This window comes from Cervus canadensis, chromosome 2 (genome assembly GCF_019320065.1).
Source record: "Cervus canadensis isolate Bull #8, Minnesota chromosome 2, ASM1932006v1, whole genome shotgun sequence".
Classification (NCBI taxonomy): Eukaryota; Metazoa; Chordata; class Mammalia; order Artiodactyla; family Cervidae; genus Cervus; species Cervus canadensis.
Window position 1 is genome coordinate 49607126 of NC_057387.1, and position 24611 is coordinate 49631736.

General features: G+C 36.2%; 1 protein-coding gene and 1 pseudogene across 1 annotated transcript in view; one reads left to right on the forward strand and one right to left on the reverse strand.

Annotated features, from left to right (window-relative positions):
- The window catches only part of HFM1 (helicase for meiosis 1), a 121779-nt gene that overhangs the window by 10794 nt on the left and 86374 nt on the right, over positions 1 to 24611 (forward strand). The window contains exons 5-11 of the mRNA XM_043448911.1: positions 4483 to 4595; positions 5811 to 6111; positions 12613 to 12878; positions 13136 to 13183; positions 23052 to 23122; positions 23551 to 23683; positions 24423 to 24574. Of these exons, the coding sequence (XP_043304846.1) occupies positions 4483 to 4595; positions 5811 to 6111; positions 12613 to 12878; positions 13136 to 13183; positions 23052 to 23122; positions 23551 to 23683; positions 24423 to 24574 (1084 nt within the window). The remainder of the gene's footprint in view (positions 1 to 4482; positions 4596 to 5810; positions 6112 to 12612; positions 12879 to 13135; positions 13184 to 23051; positions 23123 to 23550; positions 23684 to 24422; positions 24575 to 24611) is intronic.
- LOC122437359 lies at positions 20919 to 22647 on the reverse strand (annotated as a pseudogene).

Genomic DNA, 24611 nt, shown 5'->3' on the forward strand with positions numbered 1-24611 from the left:
AACAATAAGGCAATAGGCAGATGCCAATAGGGTGACAAAATCTCATCAGTTACTACAGGTTTTCAAACTAATTGTCAATTTCAACTGGTTTCTTGGCTTTTCTGTTGTCATAGATGGTTTTGGACCAGGAATATTTGGGTTAAGACGTTAATTTGTAGTAATGTTTTGGTGTCATTTACACACTTATGATCCATGATTAGTTGTCCAATGTATCATTAGTAATTTGTTAACTTGTATTGGTTAAGATGCTGAAGTTTTGGAATGATTTATTACTTTCTTTTTTTATATTGGAGCAGATTTAAGATCCCTGTCACAGTATTTGAATTGGAGAAAATAAAATGGAGTTATAGTGATTATTTAGGTAGCATACCTCAGAGCAGTATCTTTAATCCCATGACACACAAGGAAAAAAGATTGAGAACGTATAGGGAAATGCTCTACGTTGCTCTATAAGGATAAAGCAAAGTCATCACAGAAAGGCAGTATATTAAGTTTAAGAGTTTGTAACTGAATGTTGTTCAGTTGCTCAGTCATGTCCAACTCTTTGTGACCCTACTGCTGCACACCAGGCTTTCCTGTCCTGGAGTTTGTTCAAACTCATGTTCATTGAGTCGATGAAGCCATCCAACTGTCTCGTCCTCTGTCATCCCCTTCTCTTCCTGCCTTCAATCTTTCCCAGGATCAGGATCTTTTCCAATGAGTTGGCTCTTCGCACCAGCTGGCCAAAGTATTGAAGCTTAAGCATCTGTTCTTCCAATGAATATTCAGGACTGATTTCCTTTAGGATTGACTGCGTTGATCTCCTTGCTGTCCCAGGGACTCTCAAAGAGTCTTCTCTACCTCCACAATTTGAAAGGATAGATTCTTTGGCGCTCAGCTTTCTTTATGGTCCAACTATCACATCCGTACACAACTACTGCAAAAACCATAGCTTTGATCATATAGACCTTTGTTAGCGAAGTATTGTGTCTGCTTTTTAACATACTTTCTAGGTTTGTCAGAGCTTTTCTTCCAAGGAGCAAGTGTCTTAATTTCATGGCTGCAGTCACTGCAGGAATTTTGGAGCCAAAGAAAGTAAAGTCTGTCACTGTTTCCATTTTTTCTCCGTCTATTTGCCATGAAGTGATGGGACCTGCCTCTTGAGAAATCTGTATGCAGGTCAGGAAGCAACAGTTAAAACTGGACATGGAACAGCAGACTGGTTCCATGTAGGAAAAGGAATACATCAAGGCTGTATATCGGTGGGCTGGATGAAGCACAAGCTGGAATCAAGATTGCCGGGAGAAATATCAATAACCTCAGATATGTAGATAACATCACTTCTATGGCAGAAAGTGAAGAGGAACTAAAGAGCCTCTTGATGAAAGTGAAAGAAGAGAGTGAAAAAGTTGGCTTAAAGCTCAACATTCAGAAAACGAAGATCATGGCATCCAGTCCCATCACTTCATGGCAAATAGATGGGGAAACAGTGGAAACAGTGGCAGACTTTATTTTGGGGGGATCCAAAATCACTGCAGATGGTGACTGCAGCCATGAAATTAAAAGACGCTTGCTTCTTGGAAGGAAAGTTATGACCAACCTAGACAGCATAGTAAAAAGCAGAGACATTACTTTGCCAACAAAGGGCCGTCTAGTCAAGGGTATGGTTTTTCCAGTAGTCATGTATGGATGTGAGAGTTGGACTCTAAAGAAAGCTAAGAGCCGAAGGATTGATGCTTTTAAACTGTGGTGTTGGAGAAGACTCTTGAGAGTCCCTTGGACTGCAAGGAGATCCAACCAGTCCATGCTAAAGGAGATCAGTCCTGAGTGTTCATTGGAAGGACTGATGTTGAAGCTGAAACTCCAATACTTTGGCCACTTGATGTGAAGAGCTGACTCATTTGAAAAGACCCTGATGCTGGGAAAGATTGAGGGCAGGAGGAGAAGGGGACGACAGAGGATGAGATGGTTGGATGGCATCATCGACTTGATGGATGTGAGTTTCAGTAAGCTCTAGGAGTTCGTGATGGACAGGGAGGCCTGGTGTGCTGTGGTCCATGGGGTTGCAAAGAGTCGAACACGACTGAACTGAACTGATGGGACCAGATGCCATGATCTTAGATTTTTTAATGCTGTTTTTTTTTTAATTTACTTATTTTAATTGGAGGCTAATTACTTTACAATATTGTGGTGGTTTTTGCTATACATTGACATGAATCAGCCACAGGTGTACATGTGTCCCCCATCCCAAACTCCCCACCCTCTTTCCTCCCCGTCCCATCCCTCTGGGTTCTCCCAGTGCACCGGCTTTGAGTGCCCTGTTTCATGCATCTAACTTGGACTGGTGATCTATTTCACATATGGTAATATACATGTTTCAGTGCTATTCTCTCAAATCATCCCACCCTCACCTTGTCCCATGGAGTCCAAAAGTCTCTTCTTTATATTTGTGTCTTTTTTGCTGTCTCACATATAGGGTCGTCGTTACCATCTTTCTAAATTCCGTATATATGCTTTAATATACTGTATTGGTGTTTTTCTTTCTGACAACTTCACTCTGTATAATAGGCTCCAGTTTCATCCACCTCATTAGAACTGATTCAAATGTGTTCTTTGTAATAGCTGAGTAATATTCCATTGTGTATATGTACCACAATTTTCTTATCCATTCATCTACCTATGGACATCTAGGTTGCTTCCATGTCCTACCTATTGTAAACAGTGCTGCAATGAACATTGGGGTGCACGTGTCTCTTTCAGATCTGGTTTCCTCAGGGTATATGCCCAGGAGTGGGATTGCTGGGTCATGTGGCAGTTCTATTTCCAGTTTTTAAAGGAATCTCCACACTGTTCTCCATAGCGGCTGTACTAGTTCACATTCCCACCAACAGTATAAGAGGGTTCCCTTTTCTCCACATCCTCTCCAGCATTTATTGTTTGTAGACTTTTTGATAGCAGCCATTCTGATCGACGTGAGATGGTACCTCATTGTGGTTTTAATTTGCATTTCTCTGATAATGAGTGATGTTGAGCATCTTTTCATGTGTTTGTTAGCCACCTGTATGTCTTCTTGGGAGAAATGTCTGTTTAGTTCTTTGGCCCATTTTTTGATTAGGTCGTTTATTTTTCTGGTATTGAGCTGCATGAGCTGTTTGTATATTTTTGAGATTAATTCTTTGTCAGTTGCTTCATTTGCTATTATTTTCTCCCATTCTGAAGGCTGTCTTTTCACCTTGCTTATAGTTTCCTTCATTGTGCAAAAGCTTTTAAGTTTAATTAGGTTCCATTTGTTTATTTTTGCTTTTATTTCCATTACTCTGGGAGGTGGGTCATAGAGGATCTTGCTGTGATTTATGTCAGAGAGTGTTTGGCCTACGTTTCCCTCTAGGAGTTTTATAGTTTCTGGTCTTACATTTAGATCTTTAATCCATTTTGAGTTTATTTTTGTGTATGGTGTTAGAAAGTGTTTTAGTTTCATTCTTTTACAAGTGGTTGACCAGTTTTCCCAGCACCACTTGTTAAAGAGATTGTCTTTTCTGCATTGTATATTCTTGCTTCCTTTGTCAAAGATAAGGTGTCCATAGGTGTGTGGATATATCTCTGGGCTTTCTACTTTGTTCCATTGATCTATATTTCTGTCTTTGTGCCAGTACTATACTGTCTTGGACTGTAGCTTTGTAGCATAGTCTGAAGTCAGGCAGGTTGATTCCTCCAGTTCCATTCTTCTTTCTCAAGATTGTTTTGACTTGAATGTTGAGTTTTAAGCTAGTATTTTCAGTCTCCTCCTTCGCCTTCACCAAGAGGCTCTTTAATTCCTCTTCACTTTCTGCCATAAGAGTGGTGTTATCTGCGTATCTGAGGTTATTGATATTTCTCCTGGCAATCTTGATTCCACCCTGTAATTCATCCAGCCTGGCATTTCTCATGATGTACTCTGTATATAAGGTAAGTAAGCAGAGTGACAGTATATAGCCTTGATGTGCTCCTTTACTGATTTTGAACCAGTCCTTTTTTCCATGTCCATTTCTAATGATTGCTTCTTGACCTACATCCAGGTTTCTCAGGAGGCAGGTAAGCTGGTCTGGTATTCCCATCTTTTTAACAATTTTCCAAAATTTATTGGGATCCACACAGTCAAAGGCTTTGGCATAGTCAATGAAGCAGAAGTCAGTGTTTTTCTAGTATTTCCTTACTTTTTCTATGATCAAACAGATACTGGCAATTTGATCTCTGGTTCCTCTGCCTTTTCTAAATCTAGCTTATACATCTGGAAGTTCTCAGTTCATGTACTGTTGAAGCCTAGCTTGAAGGATTTTAAGTATTACCTTGCTGGCATGTGAAATGACTGCAGTTGTGCAGCAATTTTGGCATTGCCCTTCTTTGGGATTGAAATGAAAACTGACCTTTGCCAGTTTGTAACTGAGTTATGTCTAGTTAATAAATACGGAGTTTCTGATGTTATATCTATGTTAACGTAAATTTATATTTTTGTACTTTATATAGCCACCTAGACAGTGAAAAATCTTTGGATTGGTTTCTTCCACCTGCTCCACTGATTTCAGAAATTCCAGATACTCAGGCATTAGAGGAAGAAATAGAAAGTCATAAACTGTTAGGTAAACTATCACATATAAGTTGTGAAGTCAAACCCATTCATCTCATGTCAGTGTAAAAAATCTAATACTGAAATATTCATTTCTTTTATTTTAATGGAATAAAATGAAAGAGACTTATTCAAAATAGTGCTCACCAAACCTTAAAATCTGAAACATTTTCCTTCTCCATACATACATATACACACATATATATATTTAGCAGGCACAAAATATACTATCACACACACCTGTTATATTGTTCAGTGAATTTGTTTCCTCATCCCATTAAAACTCACTATTTAGTTTTTGTCTTAGACTTTACTAAAGGTAGGATCCTCTGGTTTTGGAAACCAGATTCATGAAATATATCGAGTGAAAAAAACAAGATGCAAAAACTATATAGTGTGTTATCATCTTTACAAAGTTAGAAAACAAACACACTCAAATAGTATATGTGATCTAATGTGATATTGTTGGTAAAACTGATTTTTAAATTAAGTAGTAGGTTCATGCATGTGCATTTTATTATTAAGTCTCAAAATTTTTATATATTTTATACTCTTGTATATAGCAAATTATATGTAGAATGTAGTAATTCTATTGTGTGTTATAATAGAACACACACCCATATATATAATATGTATGTATACTAGTATAGTGTAAATGATAAGGCAAATTTAAGGCCTAAAAAGGCCTCCAAATGCCTTCCAAACTTTCAAAGATGCTTATAAAGTCTCTGTAAAGACACCTTTAAAGTTCTGTCACCTTGATGAAAACATTCTGTTATCTTGATTTTGGGCTTCCCAGTTGGTGCAGTGGTAAAGAATCTGCCTGTTAGTGCAGGAGACACAAGAGACATGGGTTCAATCTCTGGGTCTGGAAGATCCCCTGGAAGAGGAAATGGCAGCCCACCCCAGTATTCTTGCAACCCACTTCCAGTTATGGTTATTTCTGTGGGTCAGAAATTAAACCTATTTTACAGTGTAAACTTAATTTAAATTTCAAACTAAATTTCAATAATTCTTAACTAATTTCGGGTTATCCTTCAGTTATGATGTACCATAAGAATAACAAATATTGTATTTCAAAATCACATATGGTATTACAGATCATTTTGTTGTTTTCATATTCACCTAGTAAGCTCTTTTGAAAAATTTTATTAAATTTTTCTGTCATCATTTTTTAAGTTTGTTTTCAAGGAGAATGTGTAGTAATTAAAGTGTTTCTTTTTTGTAGGTCAGAATAAAAGATCAAAAATGTTACTGTCAAATTTAAAGATAACTAATGAAGACAAAAATTCACAAACTCGAAAATTCCAGTTTGACTTCCCTTCTAATGAATATGAAGAAGATGATCTAAATTTAGGAGGGGCAGGTAACCATGACTTACGTGTTGCTGGCAAGCTGACATATGGTTTTCAGAAATGCAAAAATCACATTGGCACTGAGATAGAACTTGAGAAAAGTGTTCCAGATGATACAAAGTTAGTTAATTCTGTACAAGATACAGGAGTGAGTGCTTCAGCCTTCTGCAAAAGGTAATTAATTAAATGAAATAAATGATATTCAGTGATACAGTTGAATATTTATGTGTATGTCCAGAAGTTTGAAGTATGGTAGAATCTGAATGAGAAAAAAAATCAACAACAAATAGAGGTCTGTTGTGTACTCAACACTCTTAACTGAGTTCTAGCCATAGGTTCTTGCCTTCAGAGAGCTTACAGTTTATTGAGGGAAAGGCAAGTAGTAAATAAAAATAATTAAATACTTTTTGTATGACAATTATTTTGATGAGATATATGGTTAGAGCATAGGTTCTCAAACTTTGTTTTCAGGACCCCTTTCCACTTAAAAATTATTGAGGATTCCCATTGAGCTTTTGCTTTTGGGGGTTATATCTATTGATATTTAACCATATTGTAAATTAAAATGATGGGAAAAAAGTGTTATGGAAAATTGTTTTGATCCTATGAACTCTCTGAATCTTGACCATTGTTTGAGAATGGCTATTAATATGGGATCCTAATCTTTTGCACAATCAGGGAAGATGTCCCTGAAGAAATGGTTTTGTAAATTTAAGGAAGAGTAAAGTCAAACTGAGTGCAAATAAAGGAGAGTGTTCCAGGCAGAAGGAATAGTCTGTGCAAAAGGACTAAAGTAGCTCAGAGCTTGACTTATTCTTAGAAATTTTTCTAGTTTAAAGTAAGAGAGAATGAGAGCATACTAAGAGACAAAGTATGGAGGGGTCAAGTCATTCAGAATCTTATAGGGAGTGAAACAATTTGTACTTTTAAGGTAGTGCTTATTAAATTGTGGCCTGTAAACTCACTGCATCAGAATCACATGGAGTGCTTGTTAAAATTTTGGATTCCTGGCTCCTTAGTTCTGTTGAATCACACTCTGGATCAAGGTAGGGATGGGACCGAGGAATCTTTATTTTTAACACATTTTCTGAATGATTGTTAGGCACACAAAAGTTTGAGAACTGTTGCCCTAAGGTCCTACATTTTAAGCAGAGAAGTAAAATTAGATATTCTTTTTTATTTAAAGTCCATTTTTGCCCCAGTAGGATAAATTAGAAGAGAACTGAAATACATTGTGAAGGGTCATTTAGATTATTTTATTAGTCTAGATGAGAGAAAATGGTAGCCTGACCTACGACCTGATTCCTAGGTGTCTGACTTGGGCCAGATTTATGAAGGATGATAGTGTTCTTTCATGATGTAGAAACTGCAAAGGAAGAATAGGGGAAGGTGATGAGTACAAATTTGTACATGTTGTTTTAAGTACTTACAAATTGTCCAAATAGACAATTGGATATATGGGTTTAGGATTCAGAAGAGATAGTTTTTGTTTTTTCTGTGACATAAGAGATGAAGTCATCTGTGGAGCTTGAGGGGGAAAGAAGGGGTATTGAGCAAGTATGAGAAGAGTGGAAGAAATTACGGAGAATGGGAAAGCAATCTAATTAGAATAATGGTAGAATTGTTGGACACTGTGAAGGTCCCAGTTGAGGTTGATGTCTGTGAATTTTTAAATAAAATTTTTTATGATGTAATTCACATAACATAAAATTCATTATTTTGAAATGTACAATTTATAGGTTTTAGAAAGGTCACAGAGTTGTGCAACCATCACTACTATACAATTTTTGCTGCCCCAGACTAACTCTATTCTCATTAAGTTACTCCCCATTTCTCCATCCGTCACCCAGCCCCTGGCATTTACTAATTGTTTTATGTTTCTGTGGATTTTCCCATTCTAGATGTTTCGTATTATAAATGGAGCCTTTTCTGTCTGGCTTCTTTCTCTTAGCACAACATTTTCAAGGTTCAACCATGTTCTGTCATACATCAGTACTTTATTTTTATGGCCAGTAACATTTCATTGAATGGGTATATCACATTTTGTTTATTGATCTGTCAATTGATGAACTTTTGAGTTGTTTCCACTTTTTTGCTATTATGAATAATGTTGCCATGAAAATTCAGGTGTAAGTTTTTGTGTGAATATATACATCTGACCCTTGAACACACAGGGCTTAATAAAGGTGTTGACCTCCTGGGAAGTCAGAAATTGAAGTACAACTTTATAGTTGGCTTTCCTTATCTGTAGATCTGTATCAGTGGACTCAACCAACTCAGATCATATAGTACTGTAGTATTTATTGAAGAAGAAAAAAATCCGAGTATAAGTAGATTAATGCGGTTTAAACCTATGTTGTTCAAGGGTCAAATATATTTTAATTCTTTTGGATTTATACTTAGAAGTGGAATTGCTGGGTCATATGTTAACTGTGTATTTATCTTTTTTTGAGAAACTGCCAAATTGTTTTACAAAGTAACTATACTGCTGAACAGTTTCGCTAGCAGTATATGAAGTTTCTAAATTCTCCACTTCCTTGCTAGTACTTGTTGTCTGTCTTTTCTATTATAGCCATACAAAATGGGTGTGATGTATGTCTCATTGTGGTTTTGATTTGTGTGTTTCTGCTGACTAAAGGTGTTGGGCAGCTTTTCATGTGATTATAGGCTATTTGCATATCGTATTTGCATATCCTTTATCTGTTTTTTAAATTGTATTGTCTTTTTATTGTTGAGTTGTAAGTGTCCTTTATTTATTCTGGTTGAAAATCCCTTATCAATTATACGAGTAGCAAATATTTTCTCACATTCTGTGTGCTGTGTTTCACTTTTCTGTTCATATCCTTAGCTGCCCGAAAGTTTTTGATTTTGATGAAGTCCAATTTTTCTAATTTTTGATTGGATTTTTGGTGTCCTATCTAAGAAACCATTGCCTAATCCAAGGTTGTAAAGACTTACTCCTCCATTTTCTTCTAAGATTTAACTCTTACATTTGGGTCTATCATCCATTTTGAGTTAATTTTTCAATATAGTACAAGGTAGGAACCCAGCTTCATTCTTTTGCACATAGGTATCCAGTTGTTCCAGCACCATTTGTTAAAAGCAAAACAAAACTGTTCTTTCCCCATTGAATGACATGGCACTTGCACTGATAATCCATTGACCATAAATGGAAAGTCTGGAGTATTTTCTTACCATCCATTTATCTGATTCTTCAACACCAATTGGTGTCCAGCAATACAATTCAGTTTTCTTACTAACTCCTAGAGTTAGCATCAGGCCCCAAGAGTTAAGTAAGGATTCAGTCCCACAAGACTACCCTACTTCAAATGCCAGTCACAAATAGGATGACTGCTACTGCTAAGTCGCTTCAGTCGTGTCCGACTCTGTGCGACCCCACCCCTGGGATTCTCCAGGCTAGAACACTGGAGTGGGTTGCCATTTCCTTATCCAAAATAGGGTGACAGGCTACCCAAATTTCTGCCTTGTGATCTACAAATTTGGGAGTTCCCACTACCGTGCATTCGGTATAATACTTTGCTAGAATTACTCACAGATTTAAGAAAGCATTTTACTTAGGATTACCAATCTGTGAACATGGGATACCTTTCCACTTATTTAGGTTTTCTTTAATTTCTTTCAAAGATATTTTGTAGTTTTCAGTGGACAAGCCTTATACTTATTTTGTTACATTTACTCATAAGTACTTTATTCTTTTTGATGTTATTTTAAATGGAATTTCAGATTGTCCATTGAGGTTGTGTAGAAATACAATTGATTTTTGTATATTGATTTTGTTTCTTCTGTCTTGGCTGATGGTGAATTTGAATTTGAATATTATTCATCTACCTAACAGCTGTGCTTTTTTCAATAGTGTTCTACCACTTGACTGCAATTATGAAAAAATAGTAGATAGATTTACATAGAATTTTAGATTTGCAAGATAAGTATGATAAAAGTATAAAAGGGGAGAGGGGTTTAGAATATTGATAAGAGAGTGATTGAAAAGATATGCCATGGTACTAAATGTATTCAAGGTACCTGAGAAAAGTGAAGGGGAAGATGGTTTGGGAGAAAATAAAGAGGTTAATTATAGTAATTTTGTTTTTTGACCTCATTAGTACCTTGAGCAAACAAGCTAAAAGGATAAGAGGTTGTGGTCAGAAAATGATTTTTTAAAATTGTTGTTTTGAGAAGAGGATAATGATAACATCTAAGGTGGGAGAGTAGGTGACTGAAATCAGATGAGGGAGAAAGCTACTAAAGATAAAAGGCTAAGAAATGTAGAGGGTAGAATTTTGAATGGGTTGTCTATGTAAATGGTGAAGTAACTCAGTTACTCTGGGAGATGGTGAAGGACAGGGAAGCCTGGTGTGCTGCAGTCCGTGGGGTCACAAAGAATCCGACACGACTGAGCAACTGAACAGCAACAACATCCCAGTTTATGGAAGAGCTTGTAATTAAGAGGAAGAGATTCTAAAGTGACCAGAGGTTGATATAGGATATATGCAATAAGGAGGAATACAATGTTGCATAGCTGGATAGCACAGATACTTTTGTGAGAGAATGGAAAAGTAATGGTGTAAATTTAGTGTGGAGAAGAAATGTGAGAGAATTAGCAGTTTTGTCCACTTAAGAGTTTTTTTAAGAGCGAGAGTTTTCCAGGGCAAATAAATATTTTTGTTAAGACCAGGAAGTAAATATAAAATTCAGTAAAGAAGCAAAGGACAAAGGAGAGTGTGGAGTGGAAGAGCCAAAGGACCTAGGAAGAATCTGAGGTTCAGGGAATTTAAGTAGTTGTGTGGATAATATTTTTACAGTTTGAAAAATCTGTTTCAAACTCTTAACTTTAAAGTCATACAGATAGAAAGTGGAGGAGCTTTTGATTTATACCCAGATTTGTCTGATTCCAAAATCTGTGCTTTTAAGTTATATCACAGCATATAGCACTGTTGGCATCAGTGTTTTCCTTGTTTTCAATACCATTTTAAAATGGGATTCTGTTGTATTATGGAAGATTAGCCATCAGTTTTTGAATTTTCTGTCTTCAAAAGCAGAACTGCTACCGTTGGAGGATGCAGCTCTATAGTTTGTTTCAGAATACATGTCTCTAGTTTTTTGAAAGATTCAATTCAGTTCAGTTCAGGTGCTCAGTCGTGTCCGACTCTTTGCGACTCCATGGACTGCAGTACGCCAGGCCTCCCTGTCCATCACCAATTCCCGGAGTTCACCCAAACTCATGTCCATTGAGTCGGTGATGCCATCCAACCATCTCATCCTCTGTCGTCTCCTTCTCCTCCCGCCTTCAATCTTTCCCAGCATCCGGGTCTTTTCAGATGAGTCAATTCTTTGCATCAGGTGGCCAAAGTATTGGAGTTTCAGCTTCAGCATCAGTCCTCCCATTGAGTATCCAATGAACACACAAGACTGATCTCCTTTAGGATGGACTGGTTGGATCTCCTTGCAGTCCAAGGGGCTCTCAAAAGTCTTCTCCAACACCACAGTTCAAAAGCATCAATCCTTTGGTGCTCAGCTTTCTTTATAGTCCAACTCTCACATCCATACATGACTACTGTTCTCATACAAAAAGTTGGGCTTCCCTTGTGGCTCAGATGGTAAAGAATCTGCCTGCAATGCAGGAGACATAGGTTCGATTTCTAGGTCAGGAAAATCCACTGGAGAAGGAAATGGCAACCCACTCCAGTATCCTTGCCTGGGAAATCCTATGAACAGAGGAGCCTTGCAGGCTATAATCCATGCGGTCAAAAAGAGTTGAATGCAACTGAAGTGACTAACACAAAAAAACCTATCATTAAGATTAATAGTGAAAATAACAGAAAATATTTTGTATTCATATCATAATTATTTGGGTGTCATTCCTTACCCAATTCTATAAGACTGATAACCCGCTGTCAGCTCTATTCCTTATTCTATAACGTGCTAGTGTTGTATTATTAGTAATCTTATTGATCACTTCTTCCCTTAGGGCTACCGTGAACAAATTACTTTGATGGATTGTCTTTGAATCAGTCAACTACAGTAAATTACAGTTATAAAGATGGCCTTTCTTTGTTTTACAGAACTTTGCAGAGAGCCATTTCTTACACTCAAATGATTATTGAACAGTGCTTGGGAAGTTGGTGCTGGTTACTGACAAGAACCTGTCCACATGGGCTGCTCTGTAGGGTTGCTTCAGTGTTCTCATGTTATAATGGCTAGGTCCCCTCAGAATGAATGATCTAAGAGACTGTGTGGAAGTGACAGTCTTTTATGACCTAGCCTTAGATGTCACATGCTTGTCCTTCCACAGCACTCTGCTAGTCTCATAGGCAAGTCCTGATTCAAAGAAGGTGACTCCAAAAAAGTGTGAGCACCAGGATACAAGGATCCTCGGAGCTGTCTCAGAGGCTGGCCACCACAGATGGATTTATCTGAGTTTTAAGAAAGTGAAAAGACATAATTTGGTGGTAAATTTAGCAAATCATACTTTAGAAGAATGGTTAGCTTTTGTGTTCTAATAAGCCATAATCGGTAAATTTAACAAATCATACTTTAGGAGAATGATTAGCTTTTGTGTTCTAATAAGCCATGATCTATAGGTATTTTTAAAGTTACCAATTTTATGCTAGTTTTTTACATTCTAAGTAACGATTACATATGCAAATTTTTTTGCAGGTTATTTAAAATATCTGATAATATACATGAGGATGCTTACTCCAATGACCATGCAAGCTCGGACTCTAATATTGGCTCAGTGAAAATTGTCCAAACAGAAATGAACAAAGGGAAATCATGGAATGGTAGCAATAGTAAGTATAAACCTCAATATGCAGACTGTAACATTTTGACAGCCAGTGATACACTTTTTGCTTCTGAAATCAGAGAAGGCATAATCAAAGCACCGTCTTTTCCAGTTGCATCCCAGCCTCATACAGTTCAAGGTAATTTCTTGCTTTTTTCATTTGATTTTATGAGTACAGTCTAGTCTGTATTTCTTAGTATAGATAGGTAAGAATACAAAAATAAATTTGAGTAGGTTGTCACTCTGTGTGCAATTTATTATATTGCATTTTTTTACCTGTGATCTAATATTGTTTTATCTATGCTCTTAGTAAAAAGTTTATACAAATTCTATTAAAGTAGCTTTTATGGAAAAGTTTAAAAATATCCATAAGAATGTAGGATTTTTTTTCCCTAGGGGTAACAGAAAAAGGTTTAGATTCCTTGAAGGCTGTCACAGAAATTCGTATCCTTTAAAGCATTTTACTGGAGAAGGAAATGGCAACCCACTCCAGTGTTCCTGCCTGGAGAATCCCAGGGACGGTGGAGCCTGGTGGGCTGCCGTCTTTGGGGTCGCACAGAGTCGGACACGACGAGTGACTTAGCAGCAGCAGCAGCAAAGTATTTTACTACATCAGCATTATATTTGAAGTCATAATTTTAAAACATTTTATTTCATTGCATTTCTGTTTGTTTTGGCTGACAGAGCAAAAGAGGGAAATGTGTATCTTTTGGGTCATGTAAGAGTCCCAATATGTGTGATAGTGCTACTGAAAGTGTCATCTGCAGACTGGTGCCAGTTGTGAACTGTTGGTTACCAGTCAGTGGCAAGTACAGATATGAGATTTATATTATTGAATGAACTTTTAGTATATTTACTTACAAATTGATACAGATAATTTCTTATGCTTTAGGTATTGGTATAAACATGGGTAGGGGAAATGACTGAGAATGGGACATTCTATGGATTGGGGACATTTTTACAAATTGAGTAATTTTTGAAAGAACCTAATTTGTAGTTTATACTATTTTATATTTCTGGGCATTTCCAACATAAATATTTTGAGTATGTATGTTTTGAGTACGTATCTTAAGATAACATTTTTTCTTTGATAGTTAGTGTGTGTCTGTTACAGTATATTTATTCTATTTTATAATTCATCAGCTGTTTCTGTGACTATTTCCCTTTGACCTATGTACTCCTTGAAGGCAAGGACCAAGTCTTGTATATCTTCTTTATCTTTAAATACGTTGAAAGCCATATAAAGTAGGGAAGTTTTTCTGGCAAAAAAGTAGCCCATGAGGAAGGGGGAGGATAAGAAAGTATGGAATATGTTTGAAAAGAACAAGAATTCCAGCTTGGGTGAAAAAACTTATGATTAAAAGGGTAGTATTAATAGAAAATAATGATGGGTAGATATAGTAGAATTAGATCATTTAATGCCATTTATTAAGCCATGAAGAGAAACCATGAAGTATTTTTGAGCAAGTCAAGTTACATTACCAAAACCATGCTTTAGGATTATGGAATTAGTGACTCAAAGCTGGGGAATGTTTTAGAATCCACAAAAGTAATGATCTAGTTGGCAAAACAGAAACTGAATTTCAGATATTAGGTAGTTGAGCTGGAGAAATCTAGGGATGAGTGATTCTTATCCTGGGTATCCTGAGGACTGAGATAATTCTAAAGTATAGTTAGAAAATGTTTGCTTGGCCACTTGTGAAAAGTTGCCTCCAATGCAGATAAATGAATGGGTGGAATGGGAGGAGCAGATTATAGAAGGGTTATAAACAATGATATAATGTCACACATGGCTAGCCATTAGGGCTCCTGTTCATCATGGCGTCTCAATCTCGCTGCACTTCCTTCTCTCTGGTGACCTAAATAAATTCTGGTGTGGGAATGTAGGAAACAGGTTAGCAGTAAACAGTTAAAGCTAGTTTCATTATCTGTATGATGGGAAATTCTTATCCCATACCTAAACTTGCCATTTTATGACACTTATTTTTGAAGAGTTTTAAAGATTTTCTTGCTATCTTAGCACAGCTGAAGTGGTTTTACTATTTAGGTCTCTTTGTTAGTTAAGACTGCTGCCTACTCTTGTGTCCCTTGTATTCATTTTCTGTCAAACTCACTGAACTTACTATACTTTATTGTTTCCAAGTGTGTATTTAAAGTGGAAGATTGTATCTTACTCATGATAATTTGAGACTCTGGGGATTTCTGGGACTTATTTTCTGATTATTTTATAGAATTTTGCTATATTTGAATCCTGAGGACTATAGAAGTTTGATCACATTGATCTGCCACAGTACTTTGTCATTTTCAGGTCTGTAGACATCCCCTCCCCCCCATACACTATTATAACACGTAATTACTGGGAGACTGCTGAGAATTTGTTGGACAAAAGGAAAAATTCGATATCAAGTGTTGATAGTGATGATAAATGATGTACTTAGTAGCTGAGTTTTCTCATAAGCTAGAAAACTGATTTTACGTCTACTCTGAATCATAGATTCATTTTTGCAAGTGTAAATTGACGTGGAACTACCTAATGAGAGAAAAACCAGCATGATGACCAAATTGTGGGCTTGTTAAAAATAAATATTTTAAAGGCAGAGATATATTTTGAAGGAAAAAATGAGATTCATTCAAAAGCTGATGGATTGATAAACTCAGTGTTACATTTTTGTTTTGGAATGAGTATTCTGACACAGTATACAACTGAAAGTAAACTAAAGATTTGTGAGTTATCTGCTTGATTTAATATATACAAACCTGCATAAATTGAGTTCTTACTATGTGCTAGGTTTGGGATATGCCAGTTAAGAAAACAGACAGTGAATTCTTACCCTTGAGAAGTTAACATTTTTGAGATAGAGGTGGGGAACAATTTTAACAGTATATAAATAAGTCCTATAGTATTTTAGAAGGTGATAAATAATATGAGAAAAGAGAAATATGGGGCAGAGTAAAGGAGATTAAATTGGGAATGCTGGAATAGATGTTTAGGATTAGAATTAAATAGAAGAATTAGGGTAAAGAAAGAAAAGTGAAAGTGAAGTCGTGTCTGACTCTTTGTGAACCAATGGACTATACAGTTCATAGAATTGTCCAGGCCAGAATACTGGAGTGGGTAGCCTTTCCCTTCTCCAGGAGATCTTCCCAACCCAGGTCTCCCGCATTGCAGGCAGATTCTTTACCAGCTGAGCCACAAGGGAAGCCCAAGAATACTGGAATGGGTAGCCTATCCCTTCTCCAGTAGATCTTCCCGACCCAGGGATCGAATCAGGGTCTCCTGCATTGCAGGCAGATTCTTTACCAACTGAGCTATCAGGGAAGCCCAGGAATCAGGGTAGGTCTTTAGAAAAAGAAGCTGGAGGAAATGAATCAGAAGCAAGAGTAGTAGACATGAGGTCAGAAACACAAAGGTGAAGTGGGGAGGCAAGACTATGTAGGGCCTTGTGGCCATATACTTTGAGAGAAATGGGGGAATTTGAGCAGAGCTATAATGTGCTTTGGTTTAACTTTTAACAGCCTCACTTACCACAATCTGTCAAATTTTTTATACCTTTAAAAAAATGTAATTGCTTAAATAACTATATACTTGTGTTCTGAAATGTATTATCTGTTTTATATCTCCTAATAGATTGTAACAGCTTCAGTTTCTGGAACTCACTTTCTTCTTTATTTATAACTTTCTCAGCTTTCTAAATCTAGTAATGTATTCTGCATAGTGTTTACTAAATGTAGTTGACAAATGTGACTAAGACTAATACCATGTAAGTACTAATATCTCCCCAACTGGCAATAGACTCTTAACTGGAAAGGAGACAGTTTATTCTTTATATCTACTAATATTTTTGAGCTTTCTTAGAGGAAGGCTGATTTAAGTTCCTGTTGAGCCAATATGCTGATAATTACAATTAAATCCACCACTTAGCACAACTAAATTACCAAAAACAAAGGAATTAAGGGGTGAAGTGACCAGCAACAATATATATTAGCTAATGAAACATAACAGTTTAAAAAAAATGAAATTTGGGATTTTAAAAAAGAGATAAAAATCAAGTGGCCTAGTCAAGATGAATAAGAAAAAATATCACTCTGGAAAAGATAAACTTCATGCTTAGTTCTGATATATTTTCACATATATATTTGCATCTCTTCTGTCAGATCTTATTGTCAAAGTATAACCCTTGGATAGTCCTGTTTCTCTACAAGGACTTTATAAGTTCTTTTCAGAATATGGAATGTGACTGGGGACTGGAATAATTTGATTCCTCCTCCACCCCAGCTTTATTAAGGTATAATTGACAAATAAAATTATAATATATTTAAAGTGTCAGTATGGTAGTTTGATAAACATATACATTACAAAAGTTTCCCACCATCAAGTTAGTTAACACATCTGTCACTTCACATATTTACCTTTTAAAATTTTTTTTGGGTGAGAACACAAATTCAACTCTCTCAGCAAATAATACAGTTATTTTCAACTCTACTCACTGTTTTATACATTAGGTCCTCATATCTTAATATTTTTATAACTAAAAGTTTGTATTCTTTACCAGCCTCTGTTTCTCCTGTATCCCCAGCCCCTGGCAACTCATTTTTATGAGTTTGACCTTTTTTTTAGGATACCACTTATAAGTGATATCATGCAGGATTTGTCTTTCTCTCTCTTATTTAATTCACTTTGTATGATGTTTCATCCATATTGTCACAAATGGCAGAATTTCCTTCTTTTTAAAAGCTGAATAATAGTCTGTGGTATATATATTTTCTTTATCCATTCATTTCTTAATGGTTTCCATGGTTTGGCTACTGTAAATATTAACTGCAGTGAAATCAGGTGTACAGACATTTCTTTGAGATACTGCTTTTGTTTCCTTTGGATATAACCCAAGTGTTGCTGGATCATAGGTACTTCTGTTTTGAATTTTTTGAGGAAACTCCATACTCTTTTCCATAATGACTGTTTCAATTTATATCCCTACCAGTAGTGTACAAGGGTTCTCTTTCATCCATATCCTTGCCAGCATTTCTCTCTTATCTTTTTGATTTGCAGGTGTTAGGTGCTATCTCATGATTTTGATTGGCATTTCCCTAGTGACTAGGGATGATGAGTGCCTTCTCATGTGCTGTTAGCCATTTGTATGCCTTCTTTGGGAAAATGTCTGTTCAGGTCCTTTGCCTATTTTTAAACTGGATTATTTGTTTTTTGAGTTTTTTAAGTTCCTCGTATATTTTGGATATTAACCTTTGGTGGATGTGTGGTGTGCAAATATTTTCTCCCATTCCATTGGTTGCCTTTTCATTTTGTTGATGGTTTCTTCAATAGTGCAAAAGCTTTTTAGTTTGATATAGTTGCACTTGTTTATTTTTGCATCTGTTGCTTTCACTTTTGGTATCAAATCCAAAAAATCATTGCCAAAACCAGTATTAAGAAGCATTTTCCCTTTGTTTTCATTTAGGAGTTTTATGATTTCAAGTCTTCTGTTAAAGTCTTTAATCCATTTTGAGCTTATATTTGCATATGATGTAAGATAGGGGTCCAGTTTCATTCTTTTGCATGTGGATATCCAATTTTCCCATCACCATTTATTGAAGAGAGTATCTGTTCCTAGTTCATGGTCCTTTGATGAAAGTTAATTGACCATATAGTCATGGGTTTATTTCTGGGCTGGATATTTTGTTCCATTGATCTATATGTTTTTAATGTCAATATCATACTGTTTTGATTACCATAGCTTTGTAGTATAGTTTGAAATCAGGGCATATTATGGAAGCAAAGCTAGAGAGCTTTGTTCTTCTTTCTTAGTATTTATTGCTTTATATGGGTTGTGTTTTTTTTTAGTGGTTTTCTATGATTTTTTTATTTGTTTTTTCTATTTCTATGAAGAATGCAGTTGGAATTTGGATAGAGATTGCATTGAATCTGTAGATCATTTAGAGTAGTGTGGACTTTCAGCAATATTAATTCTTTGAATCCATGAACATGAAATATCTTTCTGTTTATTTTTGTCTTCAATTTCTTTCATCAATGTCTTATAATTTTCAACATACAGATCTTTTACTTAAATTTATTCTCCAGAATAAATTTATTCTTTATTGACCTTCTGTGTTATTTTTCTGGTGTTTCTTTTTATTTATTTCTCCTCTAATCTTTGTTATTTCCTCTTCCTACTACCTGTGGACTTATTTTGTTCCTCATTTTTTAGTTTCTTGAGGTGTGAAGTTAGAATGTTGTTTTTGATTTTTTTTTTTATTTTGGTACTTATCACTATAAACTTCCCTCTTAGAACAGCTTTTATTGGATTCTATAAATTTTGGTATGTTGTGTTTTCATTTCATTTGTTTCAGGTTATGTTCCCTTTTGATTCTTCTTTAACCCTGTTCAGGTTGTTCAGGGGCTTATTGTTTAATCTCCATATATTTGTGAATTTTCCAATTTTCTTCTTTTAGTTGAGTTTTTAGTTTTGTGTTATTGTGATTGGACATGGTGCATGATATGATTTCAGTCTTCTTTTAAAACTTTATTAAGACTCATTTTGTGCCCTAACATGTGATCTATCTTGGAGAATGTTCTGTGGGCACATGAGAAGAATGTATATTCTGTTTCTGCTGGAAGGAATGCTCTGTATATATTTGTTTGAGCCATCTGGTGTAAGGCATAGTTTAAGTCCAGTATTTCCTTACTGATTTTCTTTTTGGATCATCTATCCATTGTTGAAAGTGGCATCTTGAAGGTCCCTACTACTATTGTGTTGCTGTCTATTTCTCTCTTCTAATCTGTTAATATTTGTTTTATATATTTAGGTGTTCCAATGTTTGGTGCATAAGTATTTACAATTGCTTTATCTTCCCGATAAATTAACTGCTTTATCATTGTATAATGACTTCTTTGTTTCTCTTATGACAGTTTTTGTCTTTAAATTTATTTTGCTGATATAAATAGAGCTATCTCTACTATGTGCTGATTTCCATTTGTATTGAATATCTTTTTTCATCCCTCTGCTTTCAATCTATGTGTATCCTTAAAGCTGAAATGAATCTCTTGTAGGCAGCAAATAAGTTAGTCCTGTTTTTTTAAGTCCATTCAGCCACTTTTATGTCTTTTAATTAGAAAATTTATTCCATTTACCTTTAAAGTATTTATTGATAGAGATGGACTTACTATTGCCACTTTAATGTATTTTGACATTTTGTAGTTCTGTTGCTTCTTTCTTCTCTTGTTCTTTTCCTTTGTGATTTGATTATTTTCTATAATGGTATGTTCTTGCTCTTTTCTATTTATCTTTTGTATCAACTGTAGAGTTTTGCTTTGTAGTTACCTTGAGACTTGCATTAAAAAGTCTTACAATTTTAACAGTCTTTTTTAAAGTGATAAAAAATTTGAACACATACAAAAGCTCTACAATTTTATACTCACTTCCTCATATTTTGTTTCTGATGCCACATTTATATCTTTTAATATTGTGTATCCAATAATAAATTATTATAGTACTTTTATCTTCTAAGCATTATACTGGAGTTATAAGTGATTAACTACCTTTACTAATTAGCATCCTTTCATTTCAGCTTGAAGAACTTCCTTTAGCATTTCTTGTAAAACTGGTCTAGTGGTAACCAACACCTTCAGTTTTTTTTTTCTTTTAAACTCTTATTATTTAAATACACCATACTAGAGCAAATGTCTCTGAAAATATCACAAATAAAAGCCTTTTTTCTTCATTCAGCAAATTAGAAGTAGGAGGGAATTTCTACATAGTAGCTGCTATGAGCCTGATTTTTTTTCCAATTTTTTTTGTCTTTGCCATGGGCGTAGCAACAATAGAATAAAAACACTTATATGCATACATACAATGTATTTTACAGAGATACAGTAAAAGTGTTTGTGATAGAATATCACAAAAGCCACATCTTTTTCCTTTATCTCATGTTCAGTTTTGATTGAAACATTTCCTTACAACACTTAAATATACAAAGAGCAAACAGAATGTTGTTAAGGTAAAACACAGGGTACAAACTCTGGCCAGTGCCCTGCTAATTGTTAATGAGGGTAAAAAGCAGATTTGAATGCTTCTTTTAATTAGCTTCATTAGTCATTTCCCTCTTCCCAAGCCCACCTCCCCCCTCCAAAGATGTCCTCCAGTGGATCTTTTTTCATTTTCTCTACAGTCTCGCATTAGCTCAAGTTCACGGAGTCCTTAATGTTCATATTCAGTCATTTTAATACACCAATAAATGCGGGAAGAGCAAACAAGACTAAAGAAGGTGCAATGGCATGGAGCTGGCACTGGTGCTAGCTACAAAGGTGACTTGTCTACTGAAGACACATGGGATCCACCTGTGATGAACAAGATCTGAGATGAAGGCACACATTCTGCATTACTCTGACCTTTTAGCAGACCTTCTGGTCTGGCAGTAGTGGATTGCTCTGAAGTGAATTCAGATGGCCATTGATGAGAGCTGTAGGTCTATCATGTTCACAAAATAAACTGCCATTGATGTAGTGAAACCGATCTCCCGGGACCAGGCGATTCGAGCAGGTAGAGCATGTAAAACACTTAAGATGATACACATTGCCTTGGACCCTCATGACGAGTTTACTCGCAGGGAACAGACAGTCCACAAGCACTGCAAGCACCACTATTCCCAAATAACCTAATGTAGTTATTTCTGCAAAGGATCATGCTGCTCTTGGTGTAACAGGACGTGCCGATGTCACCCAGCTGCACCTGGCAGCCGGAGCACTGGAGGCACCGGCTATGCCAGTAGCTATCCATAGCACAGAGCAGAAGGCGGTCTGCAATCTTGCCCCCACAGCTTGCGTACCGCTTCCAGGAAAGGGAGCCGGTCGTCACCAGGGGCGGCTGGGAGGTGCTGCCCGGATTCACCACGATCTGCTTTTCCCTTATCTTGCAATATTCCAAGAGGCGACGGCGGCGAAATGCGAGCGAAGCCGCTCGGCTTCCAGGGAAGGGATGCCTCGGCTGGCGGAGCTGGAGGGAGCGGGGAATGTTATCGCAGAAGCAGGAAAGGGGAGGAAGGGACTAAGGGCTGCTTTTTTTTTTTTTTTTTTAAACGCGCAGCTCTGAGGCTGGGTTGGGGGGGCCCGCGCTAGGTGGCGGGCGGCGGGGAGCAGAAGTGTCAGCCTCGGTCCTCGCGGTTCTTCTCCGCCTCCGGCTCCGCGCGAGCAGCTGAAGGAGCCCTTGGCCCGTGCAGCATGTCGCAGCGGCAGCAACTGCTGCCACACCTTCAGTTTTTTTCTAGCAAAAACTCTTCAGAATTGAAGGAAAACTTTGCTAAGTAAAACATTCTTACTTGGTTGAATTGGTTGGCAGTTTTTTCCTTTCCATACCCAAAAATTATAATTCCACAATCTGCTGCACCAGGGTTTTGCTGAAATATTCATTCATAGTCTTATGGGAATTCCTTTGTAATGAGTTGATTTTCCCTTGCTGCTTTTAAGGTTCTCTCTTTGTCTTTTGTTCAGCAAGTGAAAGTTGCTCAGTTGTGTCCAACTCTTTGTGAATCCCATGGACTGTATATTCCATGGAATTCTCCAGGCCAGAATACTGGAGTGGGTAGCCTTTCCCTTCTCCAGGGGATCTTAACCAACCCAGTGATCAAACCTAGGTCTCCCGCATTGCAAGTGGATTGTTTACCAGCTGAACCACAAGGGAAGCCCAAGAGTACTGGAGTGGGTAGCCTATCCCGTCTCCAGTGGATCTTCCAACCCAGGAGTTGAACCAGGATCTCCTGCATTGTAGATGGATTCTTTACCAACTGAGCTGCCAGGGCAGCCCTTTGTCTTTAACTTTGGACAATTTAATTACTGTGTGTTTCAATATGGATCTCTTGAGATTCACCTTCTCTGGTAATTTCTGGGATTTTTTGGATCTGGATGTCTGTTTCCCCATGCTAGGATAGTTTTCAGACATTATTTCTTTAAATAAGCTTTCTTCCCCTTTACCTCTTTTTCTTCTGGGACCCTTATAATGTGTATATTGGTCCACCTGATGTTGTTCCATAAGTCTCTTAAGCTAATTTCACTCTTTTTCAGTCTTTTTGGTTTTGCTGCCCTGATTGCATTAATCCCACTGTCCTATCTTTTAAGTTCACTGATCCTTTCTTTTAGTTGAGCCTCTTGTGGTGCCATCTCCATCCTTCCCTCTATAGCTGTCTGTCCCTTTCTTACAATGCCAAAATAGCAAATATTAAAGCCTCAAAATTAAATATTGTCAGTCAATATTGATTTAATTTTTCAGTTGAGTAACCAGTTTTTAAAATTTTGAAATATTTGACTCCTTAATGTTATTCTCAGCTGCTAAATTTAGAAGTATTTTCAAAGAATTCCCATATTTCAATTATATACAGTCCAAAGCCTTTGATGATGTAAGTATTTTGTTTAATTATTTACCTGTCTACCTTTTCTTACTGGATTGTGTGCTCTCTAAGGACAAGGACCAGATCACATTCATTTTTATGTCCTTATTGCTATCAGTGATTGGTACATTATAGGAGCTCAAAAAATGTTTGTTAAATGAACACATGTAATTTTCATAGGTGGGTTGTTTAGACTTTGTCTCTGGAAGCTAAATAAATTATTGACTTCTAGGTCTAGCATATTACTTTGACAAAACTTGATGATAAATTATTAATAGTATTAATTTTTGAGAGTGGTGGATCTAAAGCAAGCTTATTTTAGTAAGTTTAGAAGTTATTTGAACTATTATTCCATAGCCTCTTCCTAAGGCATATTTTCTAACAAATTGAGCATTGAAAAATTCTATCCTATGGTTGATTAAATTTTATTTTTTTAGCTTCTTTATACAGACAGGAATTTCGTGATTTGTGCTCCAACTGGTTCTGGGAAAACTGTAGTGTTTGAACTAGCTATAACAAGACTGTTAATGGAAGTACCATTGCCATGGTCAAACATTAAAATTGTTTACAGTAAGTATCTGTATATTGAAAGAGTTATAATCATAATAATGAAAAACCATTGAGGTAAAAGTAAGAAATAAGTTCAAATTCAATACGTAAGAATTATTATTTAGTTTCTCATACTTTTAAAATAAAGACATATCACATTTGGTCCTGTTAACATTGAATTCAAAACACATTTTCCCAGATTTCAAAACACATTTTCCCAGATTTCCCTCTACTCTCCTTTTTAAGATATATATTAAAATTTTTTTCATCAAAAAATTTATGTGCTTAGTCACTCTGTCATGTCATGATTCTGCAACCCTGTCGATTGTAGTCTACCAGGCTCCTCCGTCCATGGGGATTCTTCAGGCAAGAATACTGGAGTGGGTTGCCATGCCCTCCTCCAAGGGATCTTCCCAACCCAGGATTGAGCCCAGGTCTCCCACACTGCAGGTGGATTCTTTACCATCTGAGCCACACGGGAAGCCCCCCAAATTTATACACATGGTTAAAAAAAGACAGTGATCATAAAGGGTGATAATTTCCTGCCTTACCTTTCTTCACTATTAATTACAATTTCCTGAACAATTTTATCTTGTTAGTTCTGCTCAGTGATTAACTTTATATTTCTGAATATGTTTATGTTATTAACTTTTAATTTATAAATATTAGGTAGCATCTAGATGTGTGCTAACTTTATTAACATTTGTGAAAATAATTTTTAAATTGCACTGACATTCAAAATGGATATCTTATATTGCAGTGGCACCAATAAAAGCCCTGTGTAGTCAGCGTTTTGATGATTGGAAAAAAAAATTTGGACCAATAGGATTGAACTGTAAAGAACTCACTGGAGATACAGTAATGGATGACCTATTTGAGATTCAGCATGCCCATATTATTATGACAACTCCAGTAGGTGTTATTTATATATATTTTTTTGTTTTTTAGA